The sequence below is a fragment of the Cotesia glomerata genome, linkage group LG7 (genome assembly GCF_020080835.1).
Source record: "Cotesia glomerata isolate CgM1 linkage group LG7, MPM_Cglom_v2.3, whole genome shotgun sequence".
In the NCBI taxonomy this organism is placed as follows: Eukaryota; Metazoa; Arthropoda; class Insecta; order Hymenoptera; family Braconidae; genus Cotesia; species Cotesia glomerata.
Window position 1 is genome coordinate 9095273 of NC_058164.1, and position 16569 is coordinate 9111841.

Here is a 16569-nt window from a genome sequence, read left to right on the forward strand (position 1 = left end):
CAGCACTTCACTTTTCCTCCGGAGTATCAATAATTCTAAAACATTTACGTACATAAATTGACACATGAAATACACAATGCACAAGCTTGTTGCTTACACTTATTATTTGAATAAAAATTAATAAAAATAATATTTTTACATACTTTTAAATGTTCTTTACTGTGAAACGAGCAATAAAAATTTAATGTACATACAACACTGAGAGAGATGGAGTATAAATAAGTAAAAAAAGACAGTAACATTCGTGTATGTATATTTTTACACAGGAATAAATGAGTGTGGATTACCAATACCAGTGAAATGATAAAGGAGTATGTGATACACGCCCGCGCACATCCTCACTGACAGGCACTACACGGGAAAACCGGCTACGAATGCACCTCGATACACTTTACTATACAGCACACACTGGTCAATGTTACACACTTGGTTATATTGTTGCTTTTTATCTGCAATGAAATTTCATTTAAATAGATACTGATGATATTGATACCGGTTATAACTATAATTACAATAAAATAATAGTTACGTTTATTATAAATATATTTCTGGTTTTACATCACTGCTGAGCTGATTATTCATCATGTATTATTGATGAAGACGATGCTGATGATGATGATGATGAAGTTGATAATAATGATCTGGTTGAGCTACTATGACTGGTAATACAGCAAGATCAGCTGAGATATCACTCAAGTTCGTTGTGCTGGTACTTTGATACTACTGATGAGTTTTTTTAGCTCAGTTATATATAATAGTAATATGGTATTACTTTTTTACTTTATTACTATCTGCAGCACTATTCTGTAGTACGTTGTGTGTAAGTAGTATTACTTGGTTGGTTGATGACTGTAGACTGTAGTATGTAGTATGCATGAGTATCACTGTAGTAAACTCAACACGACACGACCATGAAGGCACCTACGCGACCATACGCGACACTCTCGAGCGAACGCGGATACTCAACAACTAACACACAACAGACTGGGAATGGAAGCCAGGCAGGCAAGTGTGGAAGTTATCTAAAGCATAGCTAACCAAACCAAGGAACCAACCGAACGAACTGTACAGTTCAGTAACGTAACACTCTGCCAGAGCGCCCGCCATTTTGATAAAAAATAAACGCGCGCCTTTTTTTGTGACAGGTATTTTAAATATTTTTATAAAACTTATTTTTTTTTATGTTCATTAATATTTTTTATTTTTTAAAGGTTTTGATTCGAGAGTTTGTTTCGGAAATTTTAAGTTTTTATCAACACTGAAGAATAAATATAAGAAATTGAAAATAGTCAGACATCTGACAATTTTGGAGTTTAAAAAAAAATTCTTTAAAATTTTTTATGCAAGTTTTTATTTTTTAAATATTAAATTTTATTTATTTTAAATAATTAAAAAAAATTAATCAGAAGTTTGCTATTTTTTGTATCATTGAATTATACTAAATTCCAGAGCCGTAACTTAAAATAATTTTCACGATTCTATGTTCTGTAAAATGAAGTATGTTTATGGAATGTTATTTTTTAGGTTTGTTATTCAATGTATGAATAACTTGGATGGAATTTAATGGAAATATTGTGACGCATAAATTTATTGAGAAATAGAAAGTCGGGTAGTTTTTCTAGGTGCTGGTGTATATAGTGGAGGTAAATGTGTACTGCCTGGGGATGCTGAAGGGTGGATTGAGTAATGACGGGTTTCTTTGCATAAGTAAAAATGAATGAAGGGCTCCGGAGTTGGTTGTCGCGGCATCAGTTGGATAACAGCGCCATTCATGCTTATAGTAATGTGCACTGGGCACTTGAGGTTCATCTTGTGTGACTTGTATGCCAAAAGGGGATGAAAGATTGCATTGTGCTGTGTGTCCAATCGACTCGTCACGCTCCTTCTAATTGCTATTGATTTATTTGTTTTTTTTTTATCTCATTAAGAAATTTTTTGTTTAGGTGCTTTTTTTTAAAAAATTAGCTTTCGCTCCATGATACTGAAAATCGCAGCCATTCGATAATTTATTTTTTCTTCTTTATAGTTTATAAATAAATAAATTATAAATAAAAAAGAAATTTTTTAAAAAGATAATTCTTTGGTAAGTATGTTATTTTTAGTATTAATTTGTTTTTAATTGTTATTTACTATACCTAGTAATGAAATTTTCATAAATTTATTATTTATTAGACGATTGTTAGGATGGAAGAAACACCCGATTGCCGAGGGCGAAATTCTTACTTTGTCAAGAGCTTTCGCGAACACTGTGTGTCTATTAATGACGACAACATTCTCTAATTATGAGTTTATTTAATAAACTCTCATTGCCGAGCGTTGTTAATTAAAATAATTAAATAATCTTTATATTTACGGTAGTTTTTATTAAATAGATACTTTTCTTTTTTTTAAAAGAGTTTTCTTATCAAGCTAAAAAATAAGTTTTGTTTTGCGTCAATTCGAAACATTTTATATTAAATAAAATAATAAATATTCCAATAAAAAAGAAGTATAAAAAAAATACTGTTAACTGATTTAAAAGACGTTAACATTTACAGGCAAAAAAAAGTTACTAAAGAAATGCAATTATCTTATATTTAATTATATTAAGTCACAGATGTTCTACAATTGTTTGAATTTTTTAAATAAAGCACATGTTAAAAATTTTTAATTTTCTTCTTTTGACATTTAATTTATTTATGTAAATATTAAAAAATAATTATAAGTATATTTCTTTTACATACTGTCATTTAAGTCTTCGTAAAGTTATTCATTATTTAAATTGATGAAATTTTAATTTTTGTGACAGTGAAATTTCATATAAAAAACTTTTAAAATACTCTGCAGGCTGATTCTATTGAACGTATTTTTTTGGTAGAAATGATTAATTTAATTTATAAAAGTTGGAATTTTATAATTTCTGATGTTTAGTAGAGTAAAATTAGCTTCAATCATGACTATTGAACAATTTACTCATAAAAAAATTGAGAATCGCACATGCAAAGTAACTTAATTTAATATCATGTGAATAATGACCACCAATATAGAGATAATGAAACTCTGAATAAAAGATAGAATTTAAATAATCAATATTGGTATTAAAATTAACATGAATTTTTATTGAGAAAGGATTTTAATAAGCGCTTATGACACATTAATACATGCGTGTTTAAACTTAGAACACATGTCTAGAAAAAAAGTTGACAGTAAATGGTTAGGAGTATTTTTAAACTTTAAATTGACGAAGGGTTGACTCGTTCTTTTCCGCCCTACAGTAATTTCAATGTTTAATTGTATAAGTATAGTTTTTTTATTTTAGAATTATTATTTAAATTTTAATATTAAAAAAAAATTTTGCTAAAATTAACTTTTTATTGAAACAACTCAAGCGAAACTTTAAATTGGATTTTTTTTATTAACAACTCGAAAAAAATGATATTGAAATTGAATTTAAATTAATTTCTCAATAATTTAAAAAAAAATTAATGATTAAAAATTAAAAGATATGATTTAATAATCATGTTTATAAAATTGATAATTGAATAAAATCTGCATATGTCAAGTGATAATTTTCATTTTTATCATGCGCAGACACTCAACGATTTAAATAACATTTGACGTTTGAAATTTATCAAATCGATCGATTAAAAGACCTCGTTGGTCGTCATAGTCGGCATTATAAGAATAAACGCTAAACACATAGTACATACTCATCAATATACACACACTGATACATTTATAATATGTGGATTATGAACATTTATCGTAATGATTGTATAAGAAAATATAAATATAAATAAATATTTAATAAAATTTACCAACTGGGAATTGTGAATAATGTCCGTATATAATAACTATTATATAAATACATAGTTTGTGAGAGTATATATCTATCTATATGTATGATGATTTAATGTTGAATAAAAATGAATAAATATTAAATAAAATAAATAAAGATAAGCTGTCATTTTGATAAATCAACTATCAAAATATCTTATTGAATATTTATTATAAAATATAATGTCCTTTTTCATTTAAATACGTCTCTGTATTTAACCATACAGATATTTTCTATTTAACGAGTACTCTCAGTAAACTATTATCGACATTTCGGTTAATAAATCTCTTTAATTTAATATTCCAATACCCGACGAATAAGTTTCTATTTTCGAATTAAAAATGTAAATTCACTTATTTTTAAAAGAAAATTCAAGTTTTACTTAAATTTCTATTTATTGTCACGCAACTGTTTATAATAATTATGTACTTAATAAATATTGTAATTAATTATTTGTCATTTGTCACATACTTTTGTTAATTACTATAACTGTTACTATTACTTTTACTATGAAAAGTTGTTTGCGAAATTTAATTATACACAAACTTTAAATAAAACGTAACAGTTATACATTTGAAATTTTAATTGTAGAATAATTAATTTATCAGTTCGACTGTATTATATTTGTTTTTTTTTTTTTTTTTTTTTTTTTTTACAGAATAGTTTTAATTGGTTTATTAAATAATAACTGACCCATTTAAGAGACTAAAATACACATTATTAAATTTTAATATTGTAATATTTTCCAGACGGTCATTAAGTAATCAAGGATAGATAAATTATTTGAGAAATCGGTTAATTACTATTCCAGTCTATCAAATTATTTATAAATCGTTTAAATGTACGAGCGAATTCAACAATGGATTAAATAATATTTAAATAAAAATTTATATTTATTATTTGTAATGAAATCTCGGGAATACTTGGCTGATAGATATAGTCCATCTTACGGCAAGCATAGGGTAGTAGATCATTGAACTTGATCATATATAATGATCGATGGATATATCATAGTTCATATGGACATACATAAACCGTAAATCACATTATTAAGTCATGTTTAATAATGCTAAGTGCAAAAGGTATTAAGAATGACTGAAGTGAATTTATATATCGTTAGATTTAACTTAAAAGTTTTATGCTATAATAATAATAATAATTATAAAAAAATCGGCAAATATCAATGCTCATAATACAGCAATTAAAAATAAAAATTAATGAAACCAATAGTACATATTATATTTATAAAATTATTGATTACTTTTGACGAGACAATTGTCTCGAATTTCTAAGTACAAATTTACTATTTTTAAGTACAATACGCGATGAGCTATAAAAAAGTATTTTTTTTAATTTTATTTTTTTTTAATCATCAAATCTACATTAGATAAAATATTTGAAAAATAAAATAAGTTATTGGCTACGTAATTTAATTAATGTTACTTTTATCCAGGAATTCGTGCCTTTAAATTATTTTTCTATCTACCATCAGTTGATAGTGCTCTCAATTAACTTCATGATATTAATTACTAAATAATCATTAACTAATTAATGATTAAATCGAAGCACTATTTCAGTGGCAAGTAAATACAAAACCATTAACTATTTATGACAAAAATAAATATTTTTTTATGACTTTTAGAATTTTTTTTTTTTTTTCAATTATATTTTTGAAAACAACAATTATTTTAAGTATTTTTAAAATTTTTTGTATACAATTTAAGTGAGCAAAAAAATTAAAAAGTTAATTTGAAAAATTAAATAAAACATTTTATTTGGAGACAATTAAAAGAGTAAGCCAGTGCGCGGTTAGCAACAAATTTTATCAGGATCGGAGCAACTGGCATGTGCGACAGCGACAAGTATTCACCGAGGGAAAAAGCTTCAGCCTATTAGCATTTTATTTCTCTCTTTCTATCCTCTTTCTGCGTAATCCCTCCGCCTTCTCATGACCCCAATAATTAGTTTCATTAATTTCGTATTTGCTCTCATCCGCATTTTATAAATTTCATTTATATTGAATTTATTGTATTATTTTTAATTCATTTATATTTAAGTTACTAAATAGTATATGCAAATGCATCATCATCATCATCATCATCATCATATAGAACTTGATATTATTGAGATAATATACAAGTACAGTGTCACTTGACAGTTAAGTCGATAAAATGAGTCTCCAGCAGTCTACTACAGATAATATGTATTATAAAATAATATCGAATTATTATAAACACATACATACGTACATAGACATTAAACATATAAAGGTAAATTATAAATGATAATATTTTATAATTAGACATACATACGATGCGGTTAAACTACTTTATTACATATAATATTATACTGAATAAATCGTTACGGTCCTGAATTTGAGGGATTACAACCTGAGTAACTTCATTACACTTGTACAAAATATACACCCATACTCTGTATCCATACATACATTATTAACATAATAATACAAGTATACAAATAAAATTTATATGGAGTAGTGACTAGTGTTGATGATATTTCAATGTACTTATATCCTACACACGTCGTCCAGTGACCCGTGTGTGCAGCGAAAGTTCTTTTGTTTCACCATAAAAAAATAATCAAGATATTTCATGCACTCTTGTGTGTATTATCTACTCAGTGCATTTATTTTATGTTTACTATTCATCCAATCTTATGATTATGAAATTAATTGTTATAACTATAACTATTCTCGTAATTATAAATTATTACTAACATCTTTACGATTCTATTATATTTCTACTCTTACGGCAATAGACTTATACATCACAGATAAAATTACTGTTAAAAATCTTGAGGGTATTGAAGAACAATTTTTTTTTGTTGATAGTCTCGAGTAACATAGAAATTCCAGCGTTTTTTTACTTGACTGCATCGTACAAGCTAAAAATAAAATATTTATCCAAAACGACGACTTCATAAGTGTATATATGTTATGTCAAACAGGTTTTTATTTTATCCGATTCACATACCATTCAAGTATGGATAATCAGGTGTCAATGACACGTCGTGCTTGTATCATTTCTCTGCATCGATAATTATATCATCATCAATGTAAAATTATTGTTTAATTAGTAATTCATCATATCATCACTTTGAGTAAATAAATATATCTACAATGTATATTATATAGAGACTATTAGTATATAAACCTTTTATATGAAAAGTATATTAAAGTGCAAGAAGAAGTAATTGAATGAACGTGAACGCGAACGCGGTTGCTAGGCAGTAGGCACGCGACGACAAGCGTGGACTGCAATCATTCACTGTAATATCTTTACATAAAATATATGTATATGTAAATGTATATAAATCGCGATTCTTTTAAGTATTCTCAGGTACTCCAATAATTAACGTAACCTAAAAAACAATGTATTAAAATTAAAAAAATATAATAATACTAAAAACAGCAGACGTCTAATAATTTTTATGACTTTATAAATATATTTAACAATGTGTCAATAAAGATTATAAAAATTTTTTTTTACCCACATTATATCTCAGTTAATTATATCAATGTATAACTTTAATTAATGAAAAATAATTCATTTATTAAATGTCTTCTATTTTAGGTATCATAAAATACAGTCGACAAGTAAATATTAATTTTTGGCACCCGTAACAAGTATGCCAATTTACAAACATGTATGCAAGTATGTATTTATACAGCTTGTATAAATTGAAAATTTAAATTCGTTCCGGGATTTTTATACCTGCAGTAATATAAAATCTTTTTTTCATACATTTATATGTACAAGTATTGTGTTAAAAGCGTACAATGTATACGTAATGATGTATAATAATGTGGGTACTCTTTACACAAAGGCGCAGGCGTTTCTAAATATATATACATATAATCCTGTGTAGTATTTAAATATTATATGTAGTACTGGTACCGACTACGACGATTTTCTGTATTATATCTTTACTTTACTTGTAGTATGACTGTACGGGCTTAACTGAAGAGTGAGAGTGAGAGACTAAGAATATTATTTTTTGACGTACCGAAACACGTGGCGCTGGTGTCGGCTGTCGTCACAAGGATTTTCTTTTGCTGTATCCACCGTCACATCACTGATAATAATCACCCGCGTTAATTCCTTAAACTTTTTAACACTTAGTTTTACAATAGTTTTTAATTCCTGGGTACTCGACACCGTAAATAGATATTACTTCTTCAAACGTTGGTTATACATGTAATTATGACGTTTAAGAAAAAAAACAGTAATTACTTTTTAGATAAATATTGGTTATGTACGGTATGGTATAAACGACTCATTGTTAAAGTGACAATGAGTATTTTTATAGACAATTTATTAAATAATTTACTTTTAATTTATCAATATATTGTTGTTCATTTTTTTAGGTGTATTTTATCGGTGGTATGTATGAAAGAGCGCTTAGATGAGACGCGAGAACTAAACGCCATTTACGGAAACGTACCGATGCGCAACTCATTCCGCCATCGTAAATACTAACGCACGTTCGTACGCTATGAAAGTTTTTTATTTTATTTTTTATTCGAAGATTATTCCCCCAATTTTTTTCTTACCCATACCTGTGGTATACTATACTATGTACTGTACGTAGTTGTAGATATATTACGATACACCGCTGATTACAATGTACGACCTATCCCAATTATAATTCATGGCCTTGACTATTTATTTCATATATTTTATTCTCAGCGTTTAAATAATTCTTTTTTAATTAGCAAATTATTATTTTCTTTATTAAATTGTAAGATTTACTTGATAAAAAATTATCTTAATTTTTTAATCATGATAGAAATAATTTTAAACTAAATATTTATCAGTTTTCAGATTTTCCATGGAATTACACCTTTTTTATAAACTAAATGTTTATAAATAATAGCAATAATTTTTTTTTTCCAGAAAAATCTATTTAAGAAATTCAAACATTGGAAGAATTATTTAGCGTATTGATATACGATAATTATCAACAATTAAAGTAAAAATTAAAATTACTATTTTTTTCAATGGTACTTACAAATAATCAGAGAATCATAATTTTACAACGCCATCAAGTAATTATGACAAATTAAAAATAAACTCAATACTGCCTTGCTGTGATAATGATTAATTGTGCATTAAAAATAATGAAGAGACTAAATTTTGATAAATTATTTCAGTCAATATAACTAGAGGAGCCGGAATTGATTGCATGAATTATTACTACTCATTGTTAATTCATTAATTGAATATCATCATATTTATCTTCTCTTATTACCTTAATTCATAGAATAATATATAATATAAGATTAAAAATAGTATTAATTAAATTTTACCGACCATTTACAGATGAGTAACTCATTTCTCCAAGACACAAATATATTTTTTCTAGGAAATAAATAATAATTATGTTAAATATGAACTTTAAATTGAATGTACTCATCGTGGCGTACACACAATGACTCATATTAAATGTTTAAAAATCATCACTCCCATTCGTTTATTATTAATAATATATTATTGTTTTTACTATAACAAATAATAATTGTTAATACGAAAGCTCATTGCACTTTATTTATCGGCAGTCTGATTGACTGGTCAGTCTCGCGTAATCATATGATGGGTATTTCCACGCAAGACACATTTGCGTAAATTATTACCGTGTTATTTATATGTAAATATATTTACGCACTAAAATTGAGGAGACTTGATAATAATTAAACGTAAATAAATATAAATAGCAATAATAATACACTCGCGATATTTAATATTAATTATCACAGGTATTATTTATAAAACTGATAATTATATATTATAAATAATCCATTGTACAATTATAGTAATTGAATCTAATCGTAGTCGTCATGCTGAGCTAGTGTATACTTATTTTAATTCTTACTAGCGGAATAGTCATAGCTAACGTTTACTAATTTTTTCTTCGAATCAATTGTTTTTGTTTCATACTTTTAAGTATATAGTTTTGCGATTCAATAATTTGTTGATAAGAATAAAAATAGTTGATAACCTAATTAGCCGGTTGACCGTGGAAATTTAAGCGCAATGAGAAAATATGTACAATGAAATAGTATAGTATAGTACATTAATTATTATTTAATGTATGAACAAACAACACGTGCTTGTTATGTACATAGCTTTTTTCTTCCATCGTTTTTTATTATTACACCATATGTATAATGCAACCAGTAGCACCTATACAATCAATTGCGACATTACTATTATATTTATTATCATTATCACTATTTCTATACATATTTGCTAGTACTATTTATTTCTACTTGTCTTGTTTGTGGGAACAAAGGGAGTCATAAAGCAGTGATAAGATTATTGTATTCAAACTAATTACTGTTAAAACACCAATGATTATTTGAAGTATTAACGCCAGTTTATCGCTCAAAGCAAGTTTTTTTTTTTTTTTTTCTAATTATACTCTGTTATTTTAATTAGCGCTTATTTTAATTGATGAGATTTATAAATTTTTATTTTAAAAATAAAAAATATGTTATCAGCTTTTTAAAGTTTAATTTTGATTTGATAAATTTTTTTTTTTTTTTAAGCAAAAAATATTTATTTCAACATTGACGAGTTATTAATTGTGTAAATTCGTTTAATTACAATAAAAGTTAATGTATTAGAAATAATTACTCTGTGGTAAGTTAGCAATGGATTTATAATGATAGTATGCACGCAAAGAAACGTCGACTTTTTGTTACAATAACTTCTTCCCTCAGATTTGTTATCACTGTTATATTTTGTTTATGGATATATTTAATGGGTTTTTATTATTTTATAAGATTTTTATTTGTTCAATTACAAATGCCGTTTGCTAATATGCCTGTGTATTAATACCTTCTGATGTAAGATTAATTTACATAATTACAAAGAAATTATTAATTAAAAGAAAAAAAAATTGTGGAATTAACAATTACAACTATTCGTAAATTAATCTTTCGAAGTTTCGTTATTAGTTGCTTTTTATACATATCTGTCCATTTTAGCAACAGTCTCGGCCATTAAAAAATTTAATATTGTAAATAGTTCACAACTTTTTTTTAATTTTAAAATTTATTTATTAAATAATTCACTCTCACATTCACAGTTGAAAATTTTTTTAATAAAAAAAATTTATCATTTCACAAAGTTGTCACTCATATATAATTGTTCATAGTATATATTTGATCCAATAATTACATGTTAGTAAGTAATAATAATAGTTAGTAGTAATAATAATTAATATGGGTACATTATAAATTTTGTAATCTCCTAAAAAATATCATCTAAAAAATATGTGGAGCTAAAGATTATTATGACTGATAATCACAGACAATTTCAATTTTTTTTTCTTTTTCAATCTTTCAATTTCCAATTTTTTAAATAATTTATCTTATTTTTAATATTTTTCTTTTTTTTTTAATTTCTTCTCTTAAATATTCAAACGCTTTATATTATATTAAAAAATTTCACAGTTCATTACAATAAAAATATTAATAATTAGTTGGCTATTAATAATTTTTAATTCCTGATAAACCTTAAAATTATAAATTTTTTTATTTTATCCTTATCCTTTTTTTTTTTTATTCTTTATGTATTTATATAATTCACACATTTTATTTTATTTAATGCTTATCTAGTTTTGATAAAAACTAAATTGGTGCTAAACGTGCTCAAGTTACACAAGTGACTCAGCAGTGATTTTATGCCTCTGTTTTAACATATTTACCATTTTTTTAAAAACTACTATGTAATTTAAATTTTTTAAATTAATAAAGAAAAACAATCTAAAAAAAAATTTTTTTTTTATAATACTAGACTCTTTTATAAACTATGCACTCTAATTATAAATAATTACAAACCAATAAAATCATTTTGAGTTGAGCTTATAAAAATGCACTATTTTTGTTGTTGTTTTACTGTTTTAATCAATTAATTAAGCAACATTAACTATAACCGGAGTACTGCAACTATTTAGTTTTTAAACCAGTGGAACAAGCAGTAATTATTTATGTATGCATTCAATTTAACTTTAATCAATCAATATATTGACATAAATAGTTCAAAATAGAATGACAAAAGTATAAAATATTTGTTTTGTATATTTTTGCATGTTCGAAAAATATAAAAAATAAAAAAAAATTAATTAAAGTTAAATTTAAAAATCACTGCACAAATGTTTTAAATACATAAAAATGACATCTAACAGATATAAGCTTATATATAATATAATAATTAATCATATATGACATTTCGGACGCTTATTCTGCATAATAAATGAAAAAAATTATTTTGCATTTCCTTAATTAAATTATGCATTATTTTAATTAATATCTCTCTTCGTTAATTTTTTTTCTAAAACTAATTTATCAATTTAAATTACTTTATAATTAATAAATATCAATAAAATATCTAACATTGCTATTATATTTCGTAAATTATTATCTTCCATTTTTTATATTCGATCATTTTTTTTCACTCCATATTTTACATGATTTATCATTTTAATTTAATTATATAGTTATTTAATTTATATTAATATTAGTTCTTTCATAAAAAATTTAACTTGTCTACAAATAATTATAACTAAAAATAATAAAATTAAATTAAATTAAAAAAAAAAAAAAAAAAAAAACCTAGAAAAAAAAACAAATGGCAATTTCTCGTGACCAGAACAAGTTTCCATTATTTTATTTTTTATCATTTTGTTATCGTAGTACTTTTTTTTTTATTTTGTTTTTCTTTTCATTAACTGATCTACGACATTTTACATCTCTTTACCACACATATTTTGTACCAAACCAGGCCGATTAAAAATTTAAGTGCTCTTCGACATTTTATTTTCTTATTATTTTTTATTGCGTGTGCTAATAATGTTCCTGCCATCATTTGTCTCTTATATTATTTTTAATTAAATTAACTTAAATTTTCTTTTTTACTTAAATATTTTTATAATCAATAGATTTTATTTTCTTAATAATTTTTTCACAATTCATTAATTTATTATTTGTTTTTACACTCTTTCTTTCTTTCAATTAGTGTTATTTATAAACACCCGATGTAAATTCACAACTCAATTAATTCTAGGCCTTTTTAATAATATTTTTCATTTTTTTTTTTTTTTACCATTTTCTATTTTTTATTTCATTTTTTTATTAATGAAAAGTGCACTTAACGGTGTCCATAGAGCACCAATAAATTGAAGGGACGTCTACCTCGGCAGATATTGATCATTATTATCATCAAGATATTACATTATTTATTCTCAATACAGTAATTACATATCATTATTATCATTATCTATATTATTATTTATAATTACCATCATAAATATCATTATCGTATGAGAAAAAAAATTTAATACGATAATTTAAAAATTGATCAAGCTATATTCACGTTTACTATTATTCCTAAAATCTATCATCACCGTGTTAAAGCGTAGACTTAACTACGAATTTAAGGCAAATCGCGATTGCAATTTATTTCCCGATGGAAAATTATTGTACAGCGAAACATTTATGTCTCAATTGTATTTATTATCATTAGTATTATTTTAATAAATAAAATTAATTCAATAATAATATTATTACAATTGAAGGAACGGATTCAAATTTATTTATATATGTATAGATCTTTTTAATAAATCTGTTTCTCTATGAACTTTAAACTTTAATTGACGTTAATTAAAAAAAGCACATGATTTACGGTTAAATAAAAAGTTTTAATACAACACAATATATGATTAAAGTGGAAGCACAATAATGCTTAATACTTTTAAATAGTAAAAAATCAATGATTTGTTATACAAGCAAAAAAAAGTATTAAAATGCCCACTTTACTTCGCACTTGATTATTCTCCACAATAGATTTTTTTTATTCGTCAACTATATTGCAAATTTAATGAGTAATATATAAATATATTCTATTTATATGAGAAAGGCGAATATTGCTTCCTCCCAATTTTTTCTTTATTAATCTGATTGAGTTTATTATTGTTTCACACTATTCTTAATCAATGTCTGCCAAAGTAGCTTGTGAATTTTTTTTTCTACTGCCTTTATATTTTTCCATTCATCTCTTTCACATATTTTCTCTTTTATTCTCATTTTCTTTATATAACTCGCTACTAAAAAAAAGGATAATCTAAATTAAAAAAAAAAAGTTATTACATATTTTACAAAGATATTCTATTAGCTCGACCTAATAGTAGGCATAATAAAACATACAAAAGTATATTAATAATAAAATACACTGTACACTTAGTCTCTGAAACTATGCAATGTTGTTTAAATTAACGTTCATTAATAATAATAATATTAAAAAGATCAAAATCATTTTTATTTAATAATTATCGGAAGTCTAAAAGTAATAGATACGATTTATCATCCCAACAATTAATGGGATCATCGACTGCGTTGGGTACTATAGATATTTTAGTCAGTGAACTAAAAAAAAATACTAAACATGTCATGTTAATATATATATATATATATAAAAAACTATCACGAATGCAGTGTAGCACTATCGTGATTCATTTATTAATCGTAAAGCATTAACCGGATTATTAATAAATCATAGATATATATTTATATAAATGAATTCGTTAAAAAAGCCCGAGTATGTAATGCTATATAGGCAGTTGTAGTAATAATAGTAATAATAATAATAATAATAATAATAATAATAATAATAATAATAATAATAATACAAAATACATTAATTATTTATCTCGCAATGGCGAATATAACGTCGAGAGCATAAGAAAGCAATTATTATGCTTATAATTATAATTATTTAAAATCTAATACGTATTTAAAATTTATAAATGAAAATTTAATATCGTTGTAATAATTATAATTATGTATACTTGATTGTAAAATAATTAATATTAAAATAAAAGCTGCGATCTATAAATGAAGTAACTAAGTTACTATTTTAGTAGGACGAATCATAGTTGCCTATGTAAATAATAATATTTAAACTATCTTAAATTGCTCGGTATTGCTCGATACGAGACTTAGTTTGATATTACGTTAAGTATTATTTTTTTTTCTTTCCTTCTTTCTTTAATTATTTACTTAACGATTATTTCAATTGAGGTATTTACGACACTTTCGTGAGCCACAAGTACATGGTATCTTAATATCTTCAAATGGAAATTTGTAGTCGTATGTCAACTCTTCTCCTTGAGTAATACGTCGCAAGGCGAATATTAATATGTGTTTCTTACCAAGAATATCCACGACTTTTGAGTAACAGTTGGGCTGTTAATATTAAATCAAACAAAATTTTTTAAATATTTAATTATCATTAATTTTATCAATTAATAATATTTCAAAATAAATTAAAGTCATTTACCTCACAAGAATGGTTTATAAATCTCGCGGCATTTCCTTTCATTGTTGCGTCAACCACTAAATGATCATCTATTTTAAACATATAACATCCTATATGTTTACTGTCATAATATTTTTCTCGTTTGTCAGTCAACGAAGCGCGTATCACCTTAAATAAATAAATAAATAAATAATTAAATAAATTTATTAGCAAATATTAATTATAAAAAAATAAAAATAACGTACCTCGCCGGCGTACTCGATAACCATTTCTCCAGCTTCAATATCTCTCAAGCAAAACAATCCTCGGCCATGAATATGAGAATGGTAAACACCTACAGATTCTTTCGAAGTTTCTTTGAGCATTCTGAATCTCATAGCCATTGGTAAATTGGTACTTGCTGCTCGTCTGACATCCATCTCCGAGACTGCTAGAATTTTCGGCTGCTGGCGATGTCGTGACGCGAGCCAGCTGAACATATCATGAACCTTGCGTTCCTTAAACGGCTCAGCGCGTGCAGATCCGTACTCGGATCCCGACACAATATCACTGTCAAATGATTTTGGTGGTTTTAAATTATGATACCTGGGTTTGTACTTGGTACATCTATTAACACCAGCCAATTGTTCAACTAGGTACACCGTTGCATTATTGTCCAACCCTAGATTTTCCGTCAATGGATTGTGAGTAAGTGGAGGTAAGTTGTGCGTTTTTCGCGCAGCTTGAACCGCTTGAAAGACTGAATCCCAAACTTCAGACATTGATGACGCTGTATGCGTAAATCCATCTTGTGACTTTATTTCGTACATTAATTTTGGTTCATTTTTCTTCGGAGCATTTACATTACTCATATTATTAATATTATTGTTGTTGTTATTAATATTATTATTATTATTGACATTATTTAGCGGGTCAACTTTTGAAGTAACTTTCGATTTAGATAAAAGTCTAGATGTTTTTACAGCAGTCGTTATTTTTGGCTTTGATAAGCTTGTCACTGAATCCTTGATTGTGTTATTATCAAGTATAATTCGTGGAATTTCTTCGACTTTATTCGCTTTCAAAGTAAATTTTTTAATCGGCAATAACTGCAATGACCCAATGTGAGGGTTTTGTTTAGTGGGTAATATTTCAACAGATGTAATTTTTGGTAAACTTTTTTTAGTCACAGCAGCTGTAGCAGTTGTTGATGTTGTTGTTGTTGTTGACGTTGTTGATGTTGATGTTATTGTTGTTGTTGTCAACGGAGTTTTTGTTGTTTTGACATTATTCGTTATTTTATACGAACCATCCTGTAACTGTTTCTGTAATACTATTTTCAACGATGCATTTTGTAATTGATCTTTTTTATCACTACTATCAACTTGATTTATTTCTCCAATCTCTTTTTTATTATCAACGATTAATTTTGGT

General features: G+C 25.5%; 2 protein-coding genes and 1 long non-coding RNA gene across 3 annotated transcripts in view; 1 reads left to right on the forward strand and 2 right to left on the reverse strand.

Annotated features, from left to right (window-relative positions):
* LOC123269889 overlaps nt 1-7974 on the reverse strand; it is a 30464-nt gene extending 22490 nt beyond the window's left edge. The window contains exon 1 of the mRNA XM_044735772.1: nt 7844-7974. The gene's annotated coding sequence lies outside the window, so the exon portion shown is untranslated. The remainder of the gene's footprint in view (nt 1-7843) is intronic.
* On the forward strand, nt 1054-2359 carry LOC123269890. The gene is made up of 3 exons (XR_006510495.1): nt 1054-1145; nt 1525-2083; nt 2173-2359. It is a non-coding gene; the product is annotated as an uncharacterized LOC123269890 (long non-coding RNA).
* A 4825-nt stretch (nt 7975-12799) lies between the features above and the next one.
* LOC123268820 (histone-lysine N-methyltransferase trithorax-like) lies at nt 12800-16563 on the reverse strand. Its single transcript, XM_044734199.1, has 3 exons — nt 15402-16563; nt 15178-15324; nt 12800-15083 (listed from the first exon to the last, which is right to left on the reverse strand). The coding sequence occupies exons 1-3, from the start codon at nt 16005-16007 to the stop codon at nt 14910-14912; spliced, it is 927 nt and encodes a 308-aa protein (XP_044590134.1). The 5' UTR covers nt 16008-16563; the 3' UTR covers nt 12800-14909.
* Nucleotides 16564-16569: the final 6 nt, after the last annotated feature.

Bases quoted from the DNA above. Each gene is read 5' to 3' on its own strand.
- LOC123268820 (XM_044734199.1), bottom strand. From the start codon at position 16,007: ATGAGTAATGTAAATGCTCCGAAGAAAAATGAACCAAAATTAATGTAC. The intron at 15,325-15,401 runs GTACGTTATTTT...TATTTATTTAAG, and splicing joins TTATCGAGTACGCCGGCGAG to GTGATACGCGCTTCGTTGAC. The intron at 15,084-15,177 runs GTAAATGACTTT...TAATATTAACAG, and splicing joins TTATAAACCATTCTTGTGAG to CCCAACTGTTACTCAAAAGT.